This window comes from Cupressus sempervirens, chromosome 9 (assembly GCF_028749045.1).
Source record: "Cupressus sempervirens isolate cs-2001-9-10 chromosome 9, ASM2874904v1, whole genome shotgun sequence".
Classification (NCBI taxonomy): domain Eukaryota; kingdom Viridiplantae; phylum Streptophyta; class Pinopsida; order Cupressales; family Cupressaceae; genus Cupressus; species Cupressus sempervirens.
The window spans coordinates 193,992,315-194,020,246 of NC_143126.1; the positions used below are offsets into that span (position 1 = coordinate 193,992,315).

General features: G+C 38.2%; 1 protein-coding gene across 6 annotated transcripts; it reads right to left on the reverse strand.

Annotated features, from left to right (window-relative positions):
• Positions 1–27,718, reverse strand: LOC149538138 (Peptidyl-tRNA hydrolase II (PTH2) family protein). 6 transcript variants are annotated; one of them, XM_089799522.1, is made up of 3 exons: positions 27,305–27,714; positions 838–898; positions 1–575 (listed from the first exon to the last, which is right to left on the reverse strand). In XM_089799522.1, the coding sequence occupies exons 1-3, from the start codon at positions 27,659–27,661 to the stop codon at positions 484–486; spliced, it is 510 nt and encodes a 169-aa protein (XP_089655648.1). In that variant the 5' UTR covers positions 27,662–27,714; the 3' UTR covers positions 1–483. The 6 variants fall into 6 exon arrangements, with proteins under 6 accessions (XP_089655648.1, XP_089655644.1, XP_089655650.1 ...); XM_089799518.1 differs by having other exon boundaries at positions 724–898; positions 27,305–27,713; XM_089799524.1 differs by having other exon boundaries at positions 1–521; positions 27,305–27,712.
• Between the last annotated feature and the right edge of the window lie 214 nt (positions 27,719–27,932).

Genomic DNA, 27,932 nt, shown 5'->3' on the forward strand with positions numbered 1-27,932 from the left:
TTTCAGAAAATAAAAAAATATTCTTTTAATCAAACAAATCTTTACTTTCAACTTGATATTCTTTTTTACCATTGAATATCTTGGCAGACAAAAACTTTGGAGCCAATAACTAAATCTTGTAGCGTGGCACTATGCCCTTTGCCAATGCATTTACGTTTGTGTGTCCTAAGCTCATGCATTTAGATGTTTTCCAGTGTCTTACATCCTAGAATTTTGTTGCAAATGTTGGGTTTGATTTTCCTCTAAACATATTCATATTTCTAGCATATTTGAACCAGCGATGGACATTTTTCTTCTATGGTTTTTCATACTTGTATCTTACAACTAAAGTATAGAAGCATTCCATCCCCAAAAATGCTCAAGGGATGTTTGGATGCTCATTTAAATACATGATGTACAGAGATGTTCTTCTGGACAGGAAGCGCCAATATGGTAGTGCATACAATGAGCGTAGTGCTATCAAATTTTGAGCTCTTATACATGCTAAGAATGGGAATGATTTGATTGTTGAACTTGAAAAGCTGCATGCCAAAATAGAAGAAACAGATCCCAATTCCTTATCAATGACTGTTTACCTTCAAGGCAGCCAGATTTTCCCCATCAAATACAATGCAAATGTATAAATGATCGACCACAAAGAATGAATTTTAAGTGATAAATTGAAAGCCAATATTACAATGAACCATACAAACCATACACAAAATGGATGTTTATTTTACTTACAAAGCTTCAACTTCCTGAAAAAAGGAGCAACTAGAGTTTTTGGATAAGGTTTAGTTGCCAAACACGTAGGTATATTTTCTGGTTGTTCAATCCATAGTTTGTGACCAATCTCACCTCCTTTAAGCTTCTCTGACAAGTTGACAAGCTGAGCTTCCCCTTTTACTTCAAGAGTGACCTGCAAGATGAGCACTAATGAGGATGAGGTGCCCCATATGGTTCTGTAATGAGTACCCAAGCTTTCAAAAGATAAAATAAGAATTATGTTGAAACTTTTGTATCTAGTGTTTATTAGGATTTCACTGTGTAATCTTTCAGTCAATCTCATTGACCAACATTCTGAGTAGTGGTTCACAGTAACCCATCTCTCAGAAGCATGATTGATTTACTTAGCGCTTACAGCATCTAAGATTTAGATTCTAGATGATGCTCCCTATGGTGATGCAATAGGACTTCCAGGGTGGTCACCCATTCCAATACTACTCTTAACTTAAAATCTGCACAGTTGAATCCTAATAAAACATCATGAAATTTGACACGTTGCAAGAAAAAATACCACCTACTTATAATTTTAGTGGTAATTCTGAGTCTTCTCTTCACATTCACTTATAGTTTCATTGCAGCGACTTCTATCAACTGACTACTAACCATAAAACAAGCAGAGGTCAATCTGAAATACTGTGGCATTCTAAGGGGTACTTCTCTTCACATTCACTTTAATTTCATTGCAGCAACTTCTATCGACTGACTACTAACCATAAAACAAGCAGAGGTCAATCTGAAATACTGTGGCATTCTAAGGGGTACTTCTCTTCACATTCACTTTAATTTCATTGCAGTGACTTCTCCTATCGACTGACTACTAACCATAAAACAAGCAGAGGTCAATCTGAAATACTGCAGCATTGTAAGGGGCTACACATGGCATGAGATATATTGACAAACACCAATTATTTTGACATATCATTATAGCTGGAATAAAATAATTGGAGAACTTAAAAATTCTTAAAGCTTTTACAATCACAAATAATTGATTGATTTGAAAATCTCTACAAATACAACTTTGCCTAATGTATTCCTGATTCTACCTTTTTTTGTATGATCATGCAATCCAGGGATTAAATCATTACATATTTATTATTCAGATGATTAAGATCATTCTTCGTATAGTATTAAATACGTTTAAATGAGATCATGTTGTAGCATAAACAACAAAATGTTTGGATGTAATTCTCTACAGCCTTCTTTTCTGAGAAGCAAAAACAAATGCATGCTGATAGAAATACTAGCCTGTTTTCCCGAAATAAAGAATACTGGAATATCCTAACTATAACCATTTAATATCTTCAATGATTAATTGAACAGAACCAGCCTTTCTGATCTCTAAAATACTGGTGAAACTCTCCTAGCATTCATGAACTATAGATTCTTTCTTTTAACTCTGCAAACACATTCAAACTTACTGTTTCTCCACTCCCATTTAATTTTATAACTGTCTAACATGTTCATATCGGTTACAGAACACATAATAAAACATGAATCAAGAAAAAATCCTACAAAAGCAGCACACAGATAGACTGCAACCCATGGCTGCATTTAGAGAAACCCTCTAAAGGGAAGAAAACTCCAGAAGTGTGAGCCTTTTCTCTCATGCCGTTATCTTCCAGTTCAGTACAAGTGTTTACAGTACCTCTAGGACTCCAAAGTTCCAAACAATAGTAATATTCCTTGACACCTTAAAAACCTCTCCTGATGAACTTCAAACAGTCAAAATGAATCTAGAATGAAGGATACAGAGAGAGTCAGGCCCTCAAATGTGTTTTAGATGTTCTTTTATGATGTCCCAACATCTTCCTTGGCATCAAAAGCCAGTTCAGACATCAAGAAACCAAATTGAATGTCAAAAACCCTTCACATTCAATGCTTTGTCAATGCAGTGACAAATTTCTCTAGCGTAAGTACAGTATTTTCTGCATTGTGCCCAACTGATCTTCAATATAGTCATTCCAAGGTCTAACACGATCTTTGTAACTGGAAATGGCATCTGTTGACTCATTGTTAAGGCACTTTATTTAAATTTTTGGATCATTAACCTAAACAAAGGTATTATAGACTACTTTCATGATGTAATGATACAGTACAATATCTTTTAGCCGTAACTAACCCAAATCACAGATACAGATGCACCGTATTTACATATCTACGAATTGATTGTTTACACTTTTTTATGCATGGATATTTCACATATTAATCTCATTTCCTGTCATTTATAGTGGTGTGAATTGGATTGGAGGTGAAATGAAAATTGTTGATAGACCAATATGACACGTCATCCTAGGGCAAAAATGTCCTTCAGCAAGTACTGGTTACCTTTTGAACTATATGCTGATTATAACAAATATGTATAACCTTCCATAAACTCAGAATGGTATATTGACTAAAGGTAGAATGTGTATGTAAAGACAAATTTTCATTGACAAAAGATCATCAAACAGGCAAATACCTGATGTAAACTTACCGCAATAACAATTGCTCAAAGGTAGCAAGTTTATGAAGAATGTCACTGGTTCAATAGAGAAAATCATCAAACATGCAACGGCTTCAATTACTGGTACTTCAGCATGAGCAAAGCAATATTTATTGGAAGGTAAACCATCAAAACAGGTAGAAAATATTTATTTTAACCACACAGAATCCCAGTTGCAAGGGCATAATGAAACCAATGGATTATAATATTATATATTAGCAATGGTTCAATTGACATATATGGAGAACATATAGCTTTGATTGATGGTATTTTTAACAAGCAAATAGCTCTAGATTGGTAAGGGAATCAATTAAAAATCTACAGGTGAACAGCAATAATGGAAGCTTAAATCTCTGTAAATCTGAAATATTGTTTATATGTTAGACATATGGAGCTCAAATAAGCATCAACTATTAAAACTTATTACCACAGAAAACTGGACACCATTTTTACACGGAGAAACCCTTTCAGGGAAAAAACCACCAAGAAGAGAGACCTAGTTGTGTATTATCTCCAAAAAGGGAGTAAATACACTTGTCCCTGTCTCCTCTTCAATCTACAATCCTCAACAATTTGTAAACACAGTTTTGTCACTCTTGAGTCTTAACAATTACAATGCTCGCTTACCACCTTAAGACATGTTTATATAGTATTGTCAACTCCCAAATGGGGCATCCAAGTTGATTACTAAATCCAAACATATCCCATGGATAAATTCAAGTATTTAAAGCAAAGGATAAAGTACGCTACAAAAAATTTACTCACCTACTTGATTTGGGCACTCAGTTGTTTAAAATTACCAAATAATCTGGTGGTTATAGTTCATAATATATGCACAAGTAGTTTTATCTTTAATAATAGCTTCCAAAAAATTAAAAAAACAACCTCATAACAACTCTCTTAGGAAGTGGATGAGAATTATTAATTGGGGAGATAGAAGAATGACTGGTGCGGTGATGGCGGAGATCTGTAACTCGACGCCGAGCTAGGGCAGTAGTGCCCTAGCTCGTTTTTGTCCTTTTTGTGCTTGTGTGGGTTGGGGGGAGCGTCTGGTCATGTGGGGGTGTTGATTATCTGCTGCAATCGCTGGTAGACGCAGGTCTGATCCTTCTTTGGCCGCCTTTTTGCAGGTTACTGTGTGATCACTCGTTTGTGGAGGTGCCTGGACGTGGTTCCCTGCTGTGGACGGTCCAGGTTGGTGCACGGCTATGTCTCGGGGTGAGCCTTCTAGGGCTACACCCGATTTAGTTTTGCATGATGTGGAGGAAGTGTGTCCGTCAGGATAGGGGGCAAGGGTGTTCGATAATGCCCTCTTTTCTCAAATTTCAAGAGCTACGAAATCGAGCTCGCCTAGTGGATCCCGGATCACGAAGAGTAACAGTTGCCTCGAGCGATGTAAAGAAAGACCCAAACTAGTAATCCCTTCTGAAATGATTGCTGAAGATGTAGAATATTACTCGCACTCACTGTATTGTAAATTTTTGGGATTAAGAGTATCTCTGCAATTTCTGGAAAGTTGGGCTCGGAGAATTTGGGAACTAGACGGCGAAATGGAGGTCACGCTGCTTGCAAATAACTTTTTCATGGTCACATTCACATGCCTGGCTGATTGCAATAGAGTTTTTGAGGGAGAGCCCTATTTTTACAACCAGGTTGGGCTATTTGTTAAACCATGGCATGCAGGATTTAATCCCTCTGAGGAGCTTCCAAATTGGGTTCCGATGTGGGTTCGATTACCCAGATTTCCAATAGAATGTTGTCGGGAGGATGTTCTTTATATGCTTGCTTCGATGCTTGGGAGACCAGTGGGGCCTTCAACACAAACCCTTGGTAAGAAAGTAATGACTTTTGCTCGAGTTTGTGTGGAACTTGATTTGAGTAGACCATTCCCAGATGCGGTGGAAATGTGTGCAGGATCACATTCTTGGGTGCAACAACTAGATTATGGAACCCTCCCTTTTCGATGCCGCCTGTGTCATGAATATGGCCACTTGATGCGAAGATGCCCGAAGGCCAAGACAAGGGAGCAGCAGCCTCTGCATCCTCCTCGTAACACCCCTGGTACTAATAAAGGGAAGAAGCCTGTTTCTGGTGATGGTATGGATGTTGAGGGTTTTGTTCAGGTTAAGACTCGTAATCAGAATAGAGGTCAGAAGAGGACTCTAATGGAAAGACAAGAGGGGGATACCTTTAACAGGTTTGAAGTCTTGGATGAATTGGGTCAGCAAGAAGTTATTCCAGGATTTATCAGTGTAGATCAATTTGTGGCGGATTCCAGCCTAGTGATTGCCACTTCCACTCCTGGTCCTACTCCTCAGGTGGAACCTACCATGCCTATGGTCACTGATGGGCAGGCAGATGCTCAAATGATTTTAGAGTCAAATGTTGATTTGGGACAGGGAGAAGAGGGCATAGCTCTTCCTGCACGAACGGTTGTTTCAAATATGGATAAGCATGGAAAGGCCTTTCCCCCTCTGGGTATTCTTCAAAAGGATGGCAAGAAGGGGGTTTTAGAGAAAAGCGATAAAAGTGGACGTAAGGACTTGGAGAAGATTAAGATGGTAGGGGAGACTTTGGTGGAGTCAGGATCTGTTAAGACCCTAGATTCTCAGTTTTCGACTCCCCCAAAATGATCGTTATTTCATGGGATGTAAGGGGCTTGAACAGCGGCCGTAGACAAAAAGTTGTTCAAGAATTGGTTAGAAGTCACTCTCCTGATGTTCTTTTTCTTCAGGAGACCAAGGTTTCTGTTGAGTGCATGATGAGTCTAGCACCTAAATTGTGGAAGATTGGTCAATGTCAGTGCATTGGAGCTCAAGGATCTTCGGGGGGTGTGGCATGTCTCTGGAACCCACGAAAGATTCAACCATTGTGGTGGATATCTTTTAGATCCTCCTTATCCATGGTCTCTTTGTGCCCTGAGTCGAGGGAATCTGTTTTGTTTTCCAACATCTATGCTCCCATTGAGTTCTAAGGTAAACTTCTGGTATGGAATAATATTCATTTTGTTCATAGCCGATTTCCTTACTTGCCATGGATTATTGTGGGAGACTTTAATGCTATTCTTGATTTATCTGAAAAACGGGGGGGTAATGCAAGACTTGAGCCCTCTTCTATGTTTTTCCGGGATAATATTTTGGCACTCAATCTTGTGGATGTCAAGCCTAGCAATGGTCAATTCACTTGGAACAATAGAAGGGTGGGAGACAGTTGCATTGCTGAACGTCTAGATCGGTTCGTGGTTTCCTGTTTTTGGGTGGGCGGATTGTGGTCTTCCAGTTCTAAGATATTGGATTGGAGAGGCTCAGATCATTGGCCCATTAAGCTAGTTATTTCATCTGCCCAGTTGCCTCAGAAGCCACCTTTCAAATTCCAGCTCATGTGGTTGAGGGACCTGGACCTTTATGGATGTGTGGCTGATTGGTGGAAGGATGGTAGACCAGCCTATGGTACAGCAATGTATATTTTTGCTAAACTCCTCCAATATGTTAAATATCAGCTCAAATGGTGGAGTCAACAATGCTTTGGCAATATTTTCCATACGAAAAGTATGGCTCAAGCTGAGTTGAATGATATTACCAAGATGATTAGGGAGGATGGGGTGTCAGAGTATTTGTTACGAGAGGAAGCTAGGGCCTTAAAAACCCTAGAGGAATGGGAGCTGAGGGAGGAAATCTTTTGGAAACAAAAAGCCCAAATTGAGTGGCTACAGGAGGGTGATAAGAATACTACCTTCTTCTTCAATTCAGTGAAGGCCAAACGACATGGTAATTCTATATCAACTTTGGTGAATGATAGGGGGGAGGTTCTTTCTTCTTCTCAGGATATCTCCAATGAAGCTGTGTAGTATTTTGCTTCTTTATTTAGGGAGGATTCGGAGGGGGAATCGGTTGAAGAGGCTCAGGTCCTTTCTTGTATTCCTTCTTTGGTTTCTTTGGAAATGAAGGAGCATCTTATGAGTGCCATTTCTTTGGAGGAGCTAGAGAAGACTGTTTTCCAGATGAAAAAAGGAAAAGCTCCTGGTCCTGATGGCTTTCCGATTGAATTCTTCCAAGAATTTTGGGACATTATCAAGATAGATTTACGGGCAGTTGTTCAAGAATCCCAGAGGAATAAGCAGATGCTTCAGGCCCTGAACTCTACCTTCCTTGCTCTCAGTCCCAAAGGGGAAGGGGCTGATCGGTTATGTCACTTTCGCCCTATCTCTCTTTGCAATGTTATTTATAAAATTATATCTAAGTTGATAGCTGCTAGGCTAAAAAAGTGGCTTCCAAAGCTTATTTCTGAGGAACAAAGTGGCTTTGTGGCGGGATACCAAATCTTGGATGGGGGGGTGGTGGCAACTAAGACTATTCATTCCATGGCCAACTCTAAAGGCAAGGCTATGTTCATCAAGTTGGACATGGCTAAGGCTTATGACAGAGTTCGTTGGTCATTCCTCCAAAAGGTTTTGGGTGCCTTTGGTTTTGAGGAGGTATGGATCGCTTGGGTTATGAGTTGTGTGACTTTGACTTCCTTCTCAATTTTGATTAATGGGGAGCATTCTGATCTTTTGGTGCCTCTCGGGGTCTACGGCAAGGCGATCCACTCTCTCCTTGTTTCTTCTTCTGGTAGAAGGTTTGGGACGGTTGATAAAAAGGAATGTAGAAGGGGGCTTCATTCAGGGCTAGCAGTGGGGAGGGGGCCTTCCGATTCAATCACACCTACAGTTTGTGGATGATACAGCTTTGATGGGCATGGCTACCATTTAGGAAGCTTCTAATATGCGCAAGATGTTGGATGTCTATATTGTTGCCTTAGGCTAGTTAATTAACGAGGACAAGTCTTCCATTTTTTCTTCAACACTTTGTTATCTATTCAAAGGAGAATTGCTTATATTCTTAGAATCCAAATTGGGAATCTTCCATTGCTCTAACTTGGGATTCCTATCTCAATGGGCAGACAGTCTAGGGATTCTTAGCAGGTCATTCTGGATAAATTTCGTGTCAAGGTCACTCATTGGACCCGCAGGTGGTTATCCTTTGCGAGTCGGGTCCAGCTGCTCCAATCTGTGGTTCAAGCTCTTCCTCTCTACAAGTGTATGATTCAGGTGGCACCGATGAGCTTTGTTAGGGACTTGGATTCCTTAGCTAGACAGTTTTTATGGGCTGGAAGTTTATCTACAACTAAGTGGAGTCTTATTAAATGGGAGGTTGTTTGTAGCCCAAAGTAGTTTGGTGGTCTTGGATTAAGGCAATCAATGCTAACTGGTACTACTCTGGCTACCAAATTGTATTGGCGATAATGTGTGGAACAGGATCTGGTCTGGGCCAAAATTTTGTCTCAGAAGTACTTTCCAGGGATCCCCTAGAAGGATATCCCTCAGTATAGCTTGTTTGGGTAGTGTTCAGTGATTTGGAACACCCTCAAGAAAGGGGCCGCGCTCATTAAAAATGGCCTTTTCTGGATATGCAAGAGTGGGTCAGAGGTACATTTCTGGCATGATGCTTGGGATGGTTACCCTCCCATGGTGGTCCAATATCCTCATTTGCACGTATTATCCTAGAGGTTTTGTGAAGCTCGATGGTCAAGGGTGAGCGACTTTAAGTCCTTTTCCCTCCAGGGGCAGATGGTGGAGGCAAGATGGAAGAACCCAGAGGAATGGCTGATTTTCGAGTTGGATGGAGTGCATTGAGCTTCAGTACATTCTTTCTGGCCGAAACTGTAGCACCCTTATGGAGGATGATGTTTTGGCCTAGTCCCCTAATCCCAAGGGTGCTTACACTGTTTCTTCTAGGTACCAGAAGTTGCTCTCCCAGCAACTTGTGGGGGGGGGGAGGTTCAGTGGTGGAAGAAAGTTTGGAATAAGTTTTCTTGGCCAAAGTGTAACTGCTTTATTTGGACTTTGGTCTGGAACAGATGCTTGACTTGGGACAATATCCGGAAGAGAGGTTTTTATGGCCCTTCAAGGTGTGTTCTCTGTAGTAGTGGGGAGGAAGACTCTATGCATTTGTTTTTCCATTGCTCTTTCACCCTACAACTCTGGCACTTTTGGTGGGATGTTTGGAAACGACCATGTATTCATGCCTCTTCCCTGGCGGAGTTTTGGATGAGTCTGGGGAGGCCCCCCTCCTTCGCTCCCTTCTTGCAGGATGTTTGGTACACTGGACCTATCTTTTTGCAATGGCAAGTTTGGTTGGAAAGAAATCGAAGAATCTTTCGGGGTGAAAATTTGGGGATTCAACAGGTTTGGCTCAGAATTATGGGAATGATCCAGGAGACTGTCAATGCTAAGAGTGAAATTGTGTTGCCGCTAGAGAAGAGTAATCCTGAGATGGTTGAGGTTGGGAATACAGGGGATATCCCCAGCATCAACCTGTGTTAGGAGAGGCAAACGTGCGAAGCAGAAAGTTCAAAGGATGGGGAGATGGCTGCCCCCTCCGGCTGGTTTTTTGAAAATTAATACGGATGGCTCTTCCAGGGGCAATCCAGGTCCGACTGGGATTAGCGGGATTGGAAGGGATTCTTCTAGATCAATGGTTTTTATTTTCTTGGTCAATAAAGGGGTGCAAACTGTGAATAGGATGGAAGGTTTGGCTATCTTATATGCTTTGAAGCAGGGTTATGCTCTTGGGTGGCGTAAGGTGATTTGTGAATCTGACTCTCAGGTTCTAGTTAATCTTCTCCTAGAGAGGAAGATCTCAGATATTAGTTGGTAGTTGACTACGATAGTGCAACAGATATTATAGGTTAGCTCTTTGATGGATTCAGTGTCTTATGCCCATATTCCAAGTGAATGGAATAGGGCAGCTGATAATCTGGCCAAATGGGCATCTGAAAATATAGATGGCAGGAGGATTGATGAGTGGGAGCAGATGCCCGATGCATTATGTCAGGCCTTGGAGAGGACTCTTGCTGAGGATGTTAGTGGAATTAGGGAGGGATGATCTAGCTATTGCTCTTATGTGATCTCTGGTGGTTCCTGAGGCTTTGGCCCTTTGCTATTTTGTAATTTGTTGTTCTAAAGTTCAATAAAGTTTTTACCCCTCTTTTTTCTAAACAAGAACTCTCTTAGAAAGTTGAATGCCTATACTTCAAGATTCCCTCCCGGCCAATAGTAAATCACTTCTGGTAAGAAAATAGTTACTAGCTCTCGATAAAAATTCAATTACCATATAAGGTTTACAGGTGGTAAAACCCTATTGGTAAAAGTATTTAGTATTGACAGTGAATCCATCATCCCTTATGAATGATTTACAAACAATATTAGAAATGATTAAATATATAGGATTTAAATGGCACTTTAATCCTAACAGAATCATAGAAATCTGCACTAGCATTAATAATAACCCTAGTTGTATTGTACCAATTTGGGACTCTACTTGATTTACCCCAAAATTCCCAATAAGGGTTTGGATTGTGCTTGGCAATGGATTTTAACTTTATTCTTGTAATGTTGCCTACTAGAAGACTACCAATTTCTCAATAATAAACACACCACATTATATATTGTTATGCCAAAGTCAGATCATTAAACTAGAGAACAATTAGTATTCATAATACATTTGAAATTTAACATACTTAAGCCCAATCCCTCACTTCTCTCTTAAACATGTGAACCATAAGGAGGATGTGGATTTACTTGTCGTAGGGCAATTGACATACAATTCTACAAGTAGGCTTCCTTAAGGCTCTAAAACTACGTCCATATCCCATCTTGGGATTCACCTACCTTGTGAGGATTTACTCCACCTCTCCCTATACAGCACCAATCTATCATCTTAAGGCGCTATAGCAAACGATTAAGGAATAGCTGGAAATGCATCGTCTCCAAATGGATTATGAATGGATATCAATGAGTAAAATGCAATTGAACTATCTATCTACCTATCATCTATCTATCATATTATGTATGTTAGATTTTTTTTCTCATGGGTTCTCAGGTGGGGCATTACACTATCTACCCACATATATATATGATTTTAGTATTATAAACTGATATTAAAGCTATAGTAACATACCGAACCCTATATTGATCCCTTATTCTTAATAGCATTCAGATATAAGATTCTGCAGATCATTATTGATTTATAGATAAGTGGCAGCAAACTAATTTGCTGTCACCTTGTTGGTTCCCAAAACCACAGATTGGAAATCTAGGAGCTTTGCCAATTCTCTGATAGGATTGCCCAGTCAGTTTTGGCCAACAAATAGGAATGACTTCAATTCACTTGCACTTTAGGCTTCACTACACCTAGGCGGGTAAAACTTCACTCCAAACTTGATCATCTGGTTTGAAGCTTTTCTATAGCGAATTTGATGAATATGAGTTCTTTAGGTTGGCAAAAATCTTTAAACTTGTTCCAGGTTGAAAAATATGAATGCTTCAGTATGATGTAATGACTGAGCTGATGTTTGTAGGAAAGAAATACAAAGATTGCTGACTTCGACTATAAATCCAATTATTTAACTTTAGTGATTAAAAGACTATTGCCCTAGTTTATTTGAGCAACTCAACTATAATGAAGATTATTATGTACAACTCTATGAGACAATATTTCATCAAGATATCATCAAACACTCCTGAGCTCCGCAAAAGACAAGTGCTATATGCAATTCAATGTTAGTCCAAGGGGTTTTAACTTCTGTGGCGGAAGTCCAATTAGACAAAAACAAGGAAACAAATAGTTATTTCACAATGTCCCTGATTGTCGAACAAAGAATGTGGTGACAAAATCTAACACACAAGTATCATCTGGAATAATTCAATAATCATTTTATTGATCATAAAGGATGAATCCACACTCTAATTGTAATCTCTTTGCCTTTTAAATAAACAAAGACCAACGAGATTTTTATTTATTACTAAAATATAATATTTGAAATTTACATCAAAGTCATACTTTATAATTCATTTTCCTCCATACAAAACTGAATATCTTTTATAAAAATGCATTGCTTCTTTTTGGGAATGTCTCTTGTTTTTATTCATGCCATATTTATATCTTTAATATGAGGGGACATGACTTTATATATTCAAAAATCTTGTCTCTTTAAAAAAAATAGCATCTCTAATTATAATCACGCCTCTGATTTTATGTTACCAATATTGTCTTTTCAATTACTTTAATTGGTGGTAGGAATATAAGTATTTTTCAAGCGATATTACTATATCATCGCAAACCGTTATTTCTTTTATTTACACTTTAGAAATGCACATACGAAACCATGGAAGGTTTTGCCTAAGCTTCGGTTAGGATATGGTTATTACATGGATGGCTCTTTTGGTAGCATTGATGGCATGGGATGAGCGGAAGATTCATTGACATCTGTTGAGCCCTTGGCTTTCGTCTTGATCTTCTACCGGATCTCCTTGACTTTATTCGCAGCCACTAAATAAAAAAACTCATCGCTGCATTCCTTGTATTTGTAGAATATCATTCCGATTTTATGTGTTTGATGTGTCATTTTCTATGATGTTATTCAATGTAGCACCGAATCATTTCCTTTCTCCATCAAAAAGTAAGACTTCACCTTGTGCGATTTGCTTGGTTTATTTCTGCGATGTCTTCATAATGATAATACTGGATACATTATTTAGTTTGAATTATCAAACTTCTTTATCACTGCCTTCGACCACAGACCTTATAAACTGTGATGCATAGGTCTATATATGATATGACTCACTGTTTTGTTCTCCTTTGTTCCATATTCCTCTTTCTTCCATGGTGCATGTGATTCCTGTCGTCGTCAGTTCAGCCAAATGGTGATGCATGAGTAATTTATACTTTCCAAAATGATGTCCTCAACTGTTGTCATGGACCATACAAAAAAACATGTTGATGCCGTAATGAATTTTTAAAAACTATGTGCTTGATATACCAGTGATCTAAATTCTTTGTTCCATTGGTTACAGTGTAGACTTATAATTAACTGTAGAGGTGATAACTTCCTCTATGATATATTTGTTCATGATGTTTTATAATTTAGAAGCCCGTCACATTCTCTAACTCGGATCATTTATGTTGCATTCTCTTTTGATGAATAAAAACATACTATACACCATTCTAGAACAAAACAGCTCCAGCATATTTGTTGTCTCCTTACTTTTATCAGTCGACCCAACTGGACAGCTACTTGTATATTATCACCATGAACTGCTAAATGCTGAACTGATGTATATTAGTTGTATATAAACATTGAATATTGAACATGTCTTGATCAGAGAATATATTGCTGCTTCATGTTAAAGTATTTAGACAGACTAAATATTCCCTCATACATATATCACTCACGTATATATTCCAAATATCTTCAATATATACACTGATGTTTCGTTAGATGCAGTATATTATCAATAATGTTCATCTGCTTCAGATTACATATTTGCTGGTAGTTTGGGATGTGAGACCATACTTTGCTGATGTTTTTCATCTCTAACGTTAAAGCATACAATATGATGACAGAATCTTTCATATGTTTCTGAATACAGATCCTTATGTATTTCCCTCATGATGAATTGCAGATGTACTTGTATAGTCCTGAAAGAAATGTATATATCAACCAACTTCCTTTTGCAAATTCTCCAGATCATGGCTTTTAGTGTTTTGAAGCATATTGTTTGAATATAAATTGTGGGAAAGATCTGAAAATTGACCACTGAGTGCAAGCATGAAATTGGCTTCTAGGATTTAGAATGGTGTTAACATATTTGAAGATGAGGATTTACACAGTCACACATGAGGATTTTCCTTTGGCATGGTCTGATTTATAAATTACAAACCTTATTGTCTTCTTTCGCACTTCATTTGCAATCTTTATATATATGCCTTTTTTATTTTTGATAGGTAAATGGGCCGAAGCCAAGATTAATTATTATTATGTGTTAAGTTTGAGTAGACTTGAACTCAAGACCTCCCACATGAGAGGCTCACAAGTTACCATTGTGCCATAGTCTCTTGCCTCTTTATATATATGCCTTTATATCTAAGATTCACACTCTTTTGAATAGGCGTTTCATTTAGGAGACATATATTCCTAATTCTTATTTGCATCCTTTCATTCAAATCACAGCTTAGATCCCAGCTTTTGAAGATTATTGGTAAATACCTAAGTTGCCATATTCGCTCCAAAAACCTCAAATTCGACATTCGATTCTCTCAAATTTGTAGTCGGTTCGAAGTCTTGTCAAATTCATCTTTTTCCTGTGAAATTCCCTGCGGATTCAATATTTCGAACCCTGGGCAACTTTGGGGGAATTTAGAGCAAATTTGGTAAACGTCAGCAGAGCAAAATGGTAAATTAGGAAAAGAAAGGTGGACATCTATAATGCATAGCAAAATGGCAGCATATCTTTTGGCCTGTCCATGCTGGTGTATTTGATGCTTCTTGTTGTTAGAGCAGCTCATACTCACCTGTATGAACATCATAGATGTCTTCTTCAGGGAGTGGCAGTGCATGGGACAGCCAGTGTAAAATGGAATGCAAGATAGATCAATGGTTTTGGCAGCACAATGTGCTGTGATTATCCTCTAGTTGATCTTTTTACCACTACAGGTTAGTGTGTTTGTGGTCAATGGTGAAGATCTGCTCTACAGCCTCTGCTTGACTTCGGAGGTGAATTTTTGCCTTAGTAGATCAAGACACTCAATCTGTCTAAGTAGACAATTTTGTAGAAGGATCTGGGGTTATCTCTTCGTTCTTGGATGTAGATGACCAATAATGAAGCACATTGTTGCAGAGCCATTTTTGTGTGTGTGGCATCCTTTGCTGCTAATACTAATAGCTCATGCTGGGAGTCACTTATGTCCCAGATCTAAAATATTATCCTAATAAATTCAAGATAATTCTATTGACAGTAGTTTTACGAGGTGAATGGGAACCTTTGCTGGCATCATGACCTCACTAAAATGTATAATCCTTACGTGAGACAGACAATGACCACCAAGTCTAAAAGCTAATACAATTCAAAGTTTACATCAATTTGATAATTTATAGTTTCCTCTTGGTTAGGCATTCATGGATATATTTGTTGTTTATAGGTGCCGATTTTCTGGCCAGTGAACAGGGATAGCTATACTCAGGAGAATGCCTCTATTGAGTAGCTAGGTTAATATATGTGGTCGTGTATTTTGCTAAGTTGCTTTAATATTAGCATAGTGGAGTATGAACTTATTTGCCACAGCATATTTTTACATTTATATTAAAAATTAAAATATTATTAAAAAACCATACAGATGAACCCAAAATGAATCCAAACCCAGCCCAAAAAAAATCCGAGCAAATTTCGAACCCGAATGTCGAACCCACATCTGAATCAGAATCCAAACCAGCAACTTAGGTAAATACTGAGTCGCCCCACTCTAGAATTATTAGTAGTTTGTGCTCTCTGGAAATAAAACTAATGAATTGCTTAAATATTTAATCATCAGTTTACACCTGCTGAAACTTTAAGACAACCAATGTCTAGTTAACTAATGATCTATGAGACATAACATTTATATGAATAGCTGTCACATTTATTAGTTATTAATTATTTTTGCCACGTTTCTGATAATTCATATTAGTGTGGTTGCTATTTAAGAAAGATGGTTGTCCGGCTTCATTGGTCACTGTATCTGCCGCATGATCAATGTCTTCAGTGGATTAAATGCATGACACTTTTAATTTCATCAGACCGTATCGCTGCTTACTTGTTAATAATTATATTTGGCCTTTTGGTCTATGAATTGCTTCTAATATTTTGGATGTCGGCCAGCATAGTAATCTGACAAATGAAGTCAAAAGCTTGAGTTGCCTTATTAAGAATTTGGTGATATTGTTAAATAATTCATCCAGCATTAAGTTGGCCATATTACATTTATCTGTGGCCACTGCTCATTCATAATTTGATGTCTTAATATATGATTGCTGGCATACCTTTATCCTTGACATTATATTACAATATAATTTAATTATTTATTGTTTATATTTTATATTATTTTTGTTATTGAATACTATTTTAAAAAGGGGACATTACACTACTCCTGTGAGCTATAGAAATAAAAGATTACTGTTCACAATCAAACAATAAAGAAAAAGATTCATGAAAGGTAAAATACATAAGGCGTCTTAGATCTGGCCTGCTCATATTATAAATGGTCCAATTGACATATAGGAAGAATATATAGCTTTGAGTTTGATTGATGACATTTTAAACAATCAAATAAATCTATATGGGTAAAGGAATCACATGAATCTGCATTAGCAACAATAATAATAGCCCTAATCCTGCAAATTACAGAAATATAAGATTAGTTTTCTCAATCAAACAATAAAGCAATTGACTCACAAAATGTAAAGTACAAAAGGAGGCTTGGGGTTGGCCTGCCCATGGATGGCTTTTCAATTTTCTTCAATACATTTTTTATACAATAGAAAATCAGTTTAAGACATAAATTAACCCATAACCACTTGTCACAGAATTGTGATTGTAAACTTACTAAATGTGATATTGCTATCAGGATTTAACTATGTAGTTTTTTGAGTCAAACTCAATGACTCATGTTTCATGAGTAGTAATTCACACAATTCCATCTCTCATGAGAATAAACGGAACACTTAGCAGTCATTGGATCTAGGTGATGCTTACAGAGGTGAAGCACCAAGACTTCCTAGGAGGTCACCCATCCCAATACTACTCCAGCTCGAGCATGCTTAACTATGGAGTTTCCTCCATGGTTAAACCAACTTTGCTTTAAACCCCATTTGCAAAACCTTCACCAAGTGTTTGTTGATGTTAGTTTTGTACCACTACATAACATATAGCAATTGAACACTTGATATGGGATATCAAACACTCAATTCCTCTCTTGAAAAGTTAATACTCATGAAGACATGAGAAAAACCTCCAATATTCCTTACACCTGTGGATACTAACTCAGTTATATCGATGTGATTTGTTGGTAATCACATAGGAAACCTTACGTTGTTCATTCAAGGATGACTTGGATTTTGGGATGATGGTGATGATTCGGTATGGGTGCCAAATGATGTTGATGGTGGTGGTGATGGAGGGTTTAGCACTAGATAATGTTGATTGCGCGAGGAGAAGGCAATAATGCTTCTAATGACTTTTACCTTCCTAACTTTCTTAGAATGAAATCCAACTAATCAACTACTTGCTACTCTACTCCTACTCCTATGAATGGAAAGATTAGCAAATGGACGGGGATCAAATCTGATGAAAGCTAACCAGCGGCTCTACCTCCATAGATGCAATGATTCAAGGGAAAATGACTAGTTTACCACACAAGGCTTCCTAACAAGCCACTAGGATGCTAGTGGCCTGGTTATAGATCCCTATCAAACATCCACTAATATCACCATACAACTATCCATCTACTCTTACTCTTAGCAACTTTCTCAAAATAAAATCTACTTTAACAACTTCAAAGGAAATCTAATTCTAACCATTGGAAGGAGAAACCATGCAATAACACCAAATGTTCTTAATCACCATGCAAGTCACAACAATGATAAAGAAAGGCAATTTTGGTATTATCTTAGCAACAATTTTCAATGAGAGCAAATGGCCTTATATAAAGGCCAAAATTACAACCAACAATAAAAATTAAAAGGCAAAACCAACGATCCAGATTGTATCCTAGAAACCCTAATTAGGGTTGCCACCCCATCGGCTAATGAGAAGATGCCACCTCATCAATGGACCAATGAAAAAAAATGAAAAGTGGCAACCAATGAGAAGGCACCAAAATGGTAGCCAATTAGAATCAGACACCGATCCTACCCAAGAAAAAGGAGAATTTTCCACTTGGGCTTACATCAAATGATCTTCTAATATAGTTCTACCCTTTTCTTTCATCTTTTTAGCCAAAGTGATGAACTTGGCTAGCTTGTCATTGACTTCCTTCATGGGAGGACAACGTGTGTGTTTCATCTTGAGCTCAGCTGAATTCATCATGTTGCTTGTTGCTTGCAGTGTCTTCTCATGATCCTTCTCATATTCTTTCGCATATTCGATAAAGGCATTGAGGGAGGCAAGGGTGCCCAAATGTTTCTTCTTGATGGAAACCTTCCCCAACTCATACAATCTCAATCCAAATTATGTCTCATTGATGTTCTCCTCTTTGATATCTTCAAAATCAAGCGCAGCCCCAACATTGCTCATCATGGTTGAAATGGAAGTGTCAACACCTGGACTGTGTTGTGCAATCTTGTTTTGTACCTCTTCAAGTATTCTCGATCTAATAGTCAAGGCAACAAACCAAGACTCCACTATACTCAATCCTCCTCCATCCACCAACTTGGCTCTTTCCAAATATTTCTCTAGTAGCTCAATGAATGCCTATAGCTTGGGAATGGCTAAGTCCTTGACTGGAAGGGAATCCTTCCATTCAACCTCAAATATTTTGAATTTATCTCTAATAGCCACTAATGACTTGAATGTCAAGACAAAGGAAGGCAAGAAATTTCGCCCATCTCGGATTGTATCATGGATCCAATCCTTGACTTCACGCAGCTGAGCCAATATCTCTTCTGTGTTGCTCCCGTTGTCTTGAGGAAGGGTTGCCTGGTGCAATTGTTGGATAGGTTGGCAATCTCTCCAATACTTGTTCTTGGCCTCCAACTTTATGATCCTTTTGTTTGCCTTCCTCAACCTTTCTCTGATTGAAACGATGCCTTCCTGAATCTCTTCTCATTCCATGTCATCCGTGATTCTTCCCAAGTTATGTTCAACTATCTCATATTCCTGAGCTACAATTTCATCCAATGCCTTGCCAATTGTTGGTATAGCAATCCAAACCTTTCAGTGACCATCACTGTCACTCCTAATTACCTTTGCCACTATTTTTGCAATTTGTCTCTGGTTCTCGCTATCACCCTTTTCTACTAATCCTTGGATGTCTTCAACTGTTTGGACAGTCACTACCTCGCCTCTTGGCATAAGCATTTTCTTTAACCATAGTGGTGCAGTGCATCTCCCCAAATCTGGATTCGGTTCGACTAGCAAAGCATCACCAACAACCTCAAGCGCCTGGCTCATTTCCTCAATATCAATTGGCCGATCCTCTTCTTCACTAGTGACTGTCACATCTTCTCAATGTTGGTTCTCCGAGAGAGAAGAGTACTCGGTGCTATTGCTGCAACCACTTGATTCTAAATCAGAGCTCACCTCTACCACAGCCGCTTGTCCACTTGTATTATCTTCTTGGCTTCTAGCCTCAATTATGCTCTCTCTTGATGGCACTGCATTCTATCTCTTTGTTGGAGGTTCATGATGTTCTTTTCCTTTCTCAACCTCCAAACCTCTCTTCTTGCTTCTAACTGTTCCTCGTTGCTGGCTACCTCCTTCACCCTTCTATTCGACCGACTCCGCTGAACCTTCTTTTGGTTTCATCTTTTCATAAGTAAGGTGTACCCTTTGACTTTGTAATTTCCTCAACTTCCCATTGTACCACAACTCGGTGTGCAAATCAACTGCTCTTATAATTGCCTCCAAGGAAGGATCCTGGTGGTCATCCCAATCCACTAGATTCAACTCATCAAATCCTTGCCTTGCTCTATACCATGCTAGATGATACCATTCTAATTCTTTCTCCGCAGTTGCAAAGGTGATAGGATTGGGACAACTATCATTGCCAATTCCAAATGAGAAGGTAATCCCTGTCTCACCTTTAAGTTTCATCATTTTGTCATAATGCTCAAGTTACCTAGCCAACTCCATCAAAACTACCTTGTCGTGGGTACCTTGGAAGTCTCTTCCAACATACTGTGCTTCTTGCTACTCTAATATAAGTGAATTGCAGAAATTGGATGAACCAACTCCCATACTTCTTGACTTTTGCTTTTGCTTCTGATGAGAGCCTCTTAGTAGGTGTCCCTTGCAATATCCTTATTGTCTTCATGGCAAAGGCGTCACAACACATCTTATAATCCTTGGTGTTGTGCAAATGAAGCTGTGGATAGCACTTGTGCACCAAACATTGCCCCAACCCATTGCCAATTACTCCTAAGGCCTTAAGTTCAGGATTTTCATATAATCTTGCAATCAAATAGAAAAGATAGGACCCTATGTAGAATTGCTTTTGATTTTGTAAGGTCCTAAGTTGCAATTCTAAATTTCCGCTTATGATCCTAGCCCAATAAAATCTTCTCTTTCCATTTTTAATTCCATCAATAAAATAATACATCCAATTTTTGATTTGCATACCTTGAGCTAAGCCCATGATCCGGCTAGGAAGCACAATGAGATCGCCATACTTTGATTTGAAATCTGACTTAGCAAGCTTTGACGACTTGGTGACTCCCTACTTGCCTTTGTATAACCAATTTTGCTTTAGGTGAATGAAGAAAGCCTCCTGATTATCCTAAAATGACCTGGCCGCTTGATCCATCATTGCCACTGTCATGCTTTTATACTGGGGAATATTAAATGCTTCTTCGACCACTTGTCCGCCGATGTTGGCCAACACTCTCTTCCTTTCATCAAAAATGATGGATTTGGTAACAATATCAAACCGGGATGCACACTTCATTACCAATTCTGGAGAAGGCAAGGTAGGAGGGAAGGCCACCGTGTGTACAATTCCGCTTCTATAAATTTTCTTTGCCATGGGAGATTGCCCTTCCTTCAATCTGTCCTTAACTGTATCATGTTCACTGTACCGATATTGGTGTCACCTATTCGCCTCACTTTCGAGAAGAAGGTGGTCTTAGGCATCATGTCTTCCTTGTCTTTTTGGTATTTGTTCCCTTTGGGTTCTTGCCTGCACTAACATCTACCATCCTAAACACTTATTTCTGCCTCTTTGTTCTAAATAATATGGACTACATTTATTGATCTCCAACTTTCTTTCTGTCAATAGAATCTAGCTTATTTTTTGCCTTGCCAAGTCCTATCTCTACACTTATCAATCTCCAACCTTCAACCTAGGAATGGGACTACCACTTATTTCTACTTCTTTGTTACCTTAGGATGGACTACACTTATATCTCCCAACTTCAACTTAGGGTGGTCTAGCTTATTTCTACCTCGCCAAGTGTCCTATCATGAAATCTACACTTATCTCTCCAAACTTCAACCTATCAATGGAATGATGAAGTGGTGGATGATGAATGCAAGAAGAATATAAGGGAAACGAAACCAAGCAAGAACAAGGAGTGGAATCCGCCTTTAAACCAATCTTCACTTCTAAAATGAATAAAATTTTACCTTAATTTAGTCTTTACCAATAATCGAGCCCTCTTTGAATTCGGATCAGATTTCGGAAATTTCAAGCCTCCTTGCAAATAACAATGCCCTAGCAAAAATCAGAATTTTGACATCCTTGAAATTGCCCACATTTGCCAAAATCAAGCCCTTGGATCACATGGCCTCCTCACCAACAAAATTGCCCAAATCTGGAAATTGAAATCGCATTCTTTGGAAAGAAAATCAGACCTCAACAAAAATCGTCCAAGCAAGAAAAATTCAGATCTGCCCTCAAAAAATGGCCTAAGGGGGGAAATTCGCCCCAAGATGGAAGAAGAAAATGCCACCAAGCAAGGAAAAATCTGACCAAAAAAATCACTTAAATCTGCAAGCTGCCCTTCTAGAGAAAAATCGCTCAATACATGAGGAGGAGGAAGATGGAATAAAGAAATGAGAGAGGGGGAGCCCCTTTTATACCAAAATTTCCATGTCCCTCCAAGCTGGCCAACTTGCCTTGGAGGAAAGCAAAAATTAAATTAGCTCTTTATTAATGACCCAGATTTAAATGCCATGCTTTAATTACTTAGCTCAAAGTGAAATTAGCCCATTTAATTGCCGGTTGTGATCAAAAATTGCAAAATAAGACAAGGAAAGCCTAGGAGATGTCAAAATTTTCATTTAAAAACGTTTTAGCAATTAAAATATCATTAAAATCGAATTTAGCAAGTTAAAATCGATTTTCAATTTTAATTTACCAAATTTTATTCAACATTTGAAAATCTCCTAAACAATATTTCAACCAATTTTAATGAGGTTTTGCAATTTAATCCACTTTCAATTTTGCATCGCAATTTTAATTTTAACCAAAATAAATCATTTTTCTAGCATTCAAAATCGATTTTTCAAATTTAATTTCACTATCAAAAAAATTTCCTTTCAGCGAAAAATTCAAGATTTTCCAAAACAATTAAATCTAAAAAAATGTCGTTTTGAAAATGTTCAAGTCTATACAATTATATCAAATTTTCAAAATCCCTCTAAGTCCAAAATTTTGCAAATTTATCCTGCCGAATACTGTTCTAACCATCGAAAAATGTTGTTTTGAAATTTGTTTGGCCTTAGGATAAAATTAAATTTTCCGGAAAATCAAGTTTCGCACCAGGTGAAAAAGTGAATCCAACCACATCCCTCTTGCCCTGAAGGCGTCCAAAGTGTAAAATTTTCAAATCGAAAACTTTTGGACAACTCCAAAAAGCTTAATAAGGCAACTGAGAAAAAAGGGGGTCCCCAAAATTTTGGGGCGATGGTGTGAAAACCTCACAAACATGAACCATTTATTAGAAAGCCCCTTGAGCTCATCAATTGATCCAATGCTCATCAACGTACCTACTTATCAACTTACTAACTACTTTACAAGTTTCAAACAATACTCATCCAAATCACCTTAACCTTTGTTTTAATCAACTCCCCATTACAAAACATGAAATATCTTCCCTATTATAATGGTATGATTTTATATTAAGCCTCCATTATAAGTCTTAGTCTAACCATCAAGAATATGTATTCACCACTCTATAGTCAACCAATAATGTAATTTTCTCTATCTAAACAATTAGTAAATTTAGGGATCAAGAACATATGTAGTAAGGTGTGTACCTAGCTTAAGCTTAGCATTTGTGCACCTACTTAGAATGGCCGAAGCCCCAAATAGAAGTACAGCACACATAAAAGCTATTTTATTTGTGAATATTGATATTTAGCTAAGATATTCTCAACTTGCAAAGTGAATTGTTTTGTAAATTTGCTTTTTCTTTGTACTTTGAGATGCAATAAGTATCTTTTGCTCCTTACAGCATTATCTTTTCCCATATCTCATGTTGTGATTCTTTTTAATTAGCATTCCTTTTAACATTAACCAAAACACTACCAATGTCTAAAAACTTTTCTCTAAAAATAATGCACTGAACAGACAAAACATTTCGATGATTTATTTTTGCAAAGGTGAGCATGTTCATGGTTATCTATCATGGTAAGCTCCTGGTAGGTATCCTAAACTTCATAGCAGTCATTGTTGTAATGCCATCATTGGCTACTTTTATTAGCCAATCTGATTCATAATATCTGGGAGTTGAAACATAGGCCAAACACTGGTATAGGATATTCACCCGACGCCATACATACCACTATCCTCTTAACTGAATTTAAGGTATACTCCTTAACCTTGAGCGAATCTTGAATTGTTCCCAACATGTGACTCCACAGCAATAGCCTCATCCCTATGTGCAAATTCAATGACTGGGTATGATGGTTTTCTGAACCTCACTAAGAAACAAGTAAATTCCTAGAACTCATAATCTAAAACAGTTGGCTTGACTCAAACTAAACTAAGTATTTTCTTGAAACACTGGGAGTCCATCAGGGTGCTAGAATAAGAGGTTTCATGGTCTTTCAACCACCTTAAATAGAATTCATATAGAGACTTCTAAAGGCATGAAGGAAGCTGCTATAATTTCTTATGAATTTGACAAGCACTTACCTTTTCGTATATGCATATTCTAACCAAGAAAGTTTAGAATGAGAAACGGGATAGCACTGTTACATCTCATTATCTTGTATTTGGATGGATAATTTGCAGTCACCCTTCGTTAATGGAAGGTCCAATGTCACTGGCGGAATCAGTGTGAGCAGTAAACATGAGAAACCCACTTTTGTTGACACGCGTTGAGAATCTACATGCAAACCTGTGTTAAAAGCAAATGTATTTGTAAGTGCATTCTTTGCATTACCACTGTTCTACTTAAATCTGATCGTTATTTTCCATTATTCCATCCACTGCCTGTTAAATATTGTTTCCAGATTGTTGTTTCAGGAAGAATTGTCTTGTTTCAAGACTTTGTGATTTTTCTAAGGCTCTGACATCCCTTCATGGCAGGCATTACACACTGTTTACTATTATCATCTGATACCATTTCGCAGAGGTGTTATTAATACTGTTTCTTGGTTTAACCTGTCAATGTTTGAATGTATTGTATCTTCCTTCCATACAGATTGATATCTTTCTTAGATCTCCACTCATAACTTTTACTAATTCAAGGTTGTTTGTATAAAATCAAATTCTGCACATATTAGTTTTAATGTCTGATTTCAGATCATTTATCTCTGCTGTTGCTGCCTTAAATCCTATAGCTGCTTTGCTGAGAATGAAAAATTCCTTCATGCATGCCAAAAATGAACTTCACTGGCCTCTTATTACACCAATACAAACACCCTTTCACTGATTGGTTGTATCTCCTTAAACAGGTTGGCCAACAATTAATCTATTTATTTAATTTGAATTCCTAAATAGCAGGTGCCAATGCCAGGGGAGGCTGGCCCAACAATTAATCTTGTTTTACCTTGTTTGATTTGCCTAGGTTAGGGAGGTCGGCCTTAGCTGTTAATACCATAGTAACATGGGGACGCGTCCCCTCCCCTTTTTGCCCCATGCACCGGGTATTTGGGGATTCCATTCCCCCATCCCCAGTGGCGCCACCAAATTCCACCACCTTTGTCGAGGATGGGGGGATGTCCCGGTGTTAACTATTTGCTGATTTGACTATTCATGTTCAATGTTTGATGTCCCAATTCAATGCAATGTTCAAGTATTTACTCTTTTGCATCTTTATATCTTATATTGCAATACATCTTTTCATAGGTAGCATTTTAAGACCATATGTATAGTATATACAACCCCCCTAGTCCCCCGCCGCTGTCCCCAAATTAAGGCTCCTCTGTCCCCCATCCGGAAACTTGTCCCCCCATTCCCCCCGTCCCCCCATCCCTCAGGGTGGTGTAACTATGGTTAATATCTTTTAACTATTATTTACAGATCATCTTTTATTGTTTGTACCTAAACCCAAGGCAGGGCATGATAGTTTGTCCTTCCTGAAATTGCTTGTCCTCATGCAATGATCATCTTAACCTAATCCCTAGATCTCATTGTGAATTATTTAGCTTCTATTGCAAAGCTTTGATATCATCCCCTACGCAACTTTGATATTATCCCGAGACATAAATCTCAATCTTCAATTCATGTTAGTTTTCTTGACCAATGATCGAAAATTTGCCATGTTTGCAATCTCAAGACAAGTTTCCTGTCATCAATTGTAATTGCAATAAATGTTTAGTTGGTCCTATGGATATTTGTTTGAACTTTGAGACAAGGCAAGAGGGAACTTCCCATTTGTTGAGAAGAGAGTTAGAAACCTAGAAGCATGACACACATCATATTCTAGATCAACCAAAAATAGAAATCCCATGATAATAGAAACATGTTTAAGTAATCATAGATATTCATGAAGTGGACATACGAAAAATACATCAGGTATGAACAAAACATTGAGCATACACATGAATATATGTAGACATAGTTCACTTGGCCCACAAGAGGCTGGAATGTCCAACTAGAACTAGATCCATCTCTTGGGGTAATCAGTTCATCACTTAGCCCACAAGAGGCAAGAACATCCAACCGGTACCAGATCCAACTCTTGATGTAACCAATTCATCAAGCCCACAACAAATGGGAATGTCCAACTAGAACCAAATCCATCCCTTGGGGTAATTTATTTGTCACTTGGCCCACAAGAGGCAAGAATGTCCAACCGGAAACGAGATCCATCTATTGGGGTAGTCAATTCATTATTTGGCCCACAAGAGGTAGGAACATTGAACCAAGATTAGATCCATCCCTTGGGGTAATCGATTGATCATTTAGCCCACAAGAGACAAGAACATCCAACTAGGACTAGATCCTTCCCTTGGGGTAATCAATTCATCATTTGGCCCAATTCATCATTTGGCCCACAAGGGGTAGGAACGTCCAACCAGAACTAGATCCATCCCTTAGGGTAATTGATTCACTATTTGGCCCACAAGAGGTAGGAATGTCCAACCAGAACCAGATCCATCTCTTGAGGTAGTCAATTCATCACTTAGCCCACAAGAGGTAGGAATGCCAGACTGTAAAAACCCGAGTCTCAACTCAGTAACCCTGCAAGAGGACTGAAACTATAATACTACTTGTAGTACAACCTTTCTTCAAGACTTCGTCTGCTACAAAAAACACCTACGAGAGCTAAGAAGGCTTACTACGCAAGTGGGAAAACACCCATCAACTTTTGGAAAAAAAGGCCTAAAAATTCTGTTCGCAGCCATTCAATTTTTAACTTCGTGTTTGGCCAATCAATCCTAGTTAGGGGCTTACAGTTCAAGAGAAATTCTTAAACATGATAAAAGCACCAATATTACAAACCGTCAAACTTAAGTTTCGCTTCTGTGTCCTCAGCAGCGGGTACCCAATATACTATGCACACATATAGGCAAGCAGAAAGTACCCCAACAAAGTAATGGGGCATTTGGGAAACACCCAGATAGACTATTGCAGGCATTTAAGAAGACACCCAAGTGGGTATGTGTAGTTGGACAAATGGTGATCAGGCATTTGAAAATGCATCCAGAATTGTAATGGACACGCGGTAATCAAGCATCTAGCGAAAACCTGGAGAGCCATACTCAAGCAGTTATTAAGGTACTGAACAGGTTTGCGTATAGTTTTGATAAATGGTAATCAATCATTTGGGTAAACACTGCACAGCCAATGGCAGGCAAATTAAGCATTCTGTGTAGTCAGGCAACCAGCAGGGCTCTGAGCCTTCTGTGTAGTCATAATTAAGCATTTTAAACACCCACAAAGCCAGATGTAAACATACAAAACACCCACAAAGCCAGATGAAAGCATTTGACAAAACGTCAAACTGGACTGTGTGCCCTTCACGAGACAATGAACAAACAGATTTTAATGTCATATAAAGACAGCTCAATTGCAAGGGTGTTTTATTCTTTACCTTGTGCATTTTATCCAGATTTTCATCGCCGCAGTACTTGATAGTATCATGATCCTCCTTGTGCATCCAAACAGCAGCAACAGAAGCATGGCAACCCTGAGTGATGACACTACCCATTGGCCAGCTGTCAATCAGGTCTCTCCTCATTACCACATATTGGACTAACACATCATCAGTATTCCCCTTGTCGGAGGCCATTCTGACCGCTAGGACTTGATTGCTCTTCCTCGAGGCAGTATTTAATGTGGTATGTGAAAGCTGAGGTTTTGGCAAGGTGGATCGCAAGAATGAAGTGAATGTGGGTTTTGCAGAGTAAAAGTGCACGAAGTAATCAATCGTAGCCATTGTAACGAACATACCGTTTGATTTTTCAAAGGAGCGTCCGGAATAAGAATCTTACAAATTTTACAAGAGCCATCAAATTTTGATTTGTTTAATTATTATTTTTTGCGCTCTATGAATTTTGGTTGTTTTTTGTGGGTTGGGGAGGGTCAAATTTGATTTATAAGGAGTAAGGCATTTTTATTAAAATTTATTCGAAAAATAGGAGGGTATACAATCTATTTTTTATTTTTTATTTTTAAAGAAAGGAACATTTTGGATATTAAATGACATGAAGTTAAACATC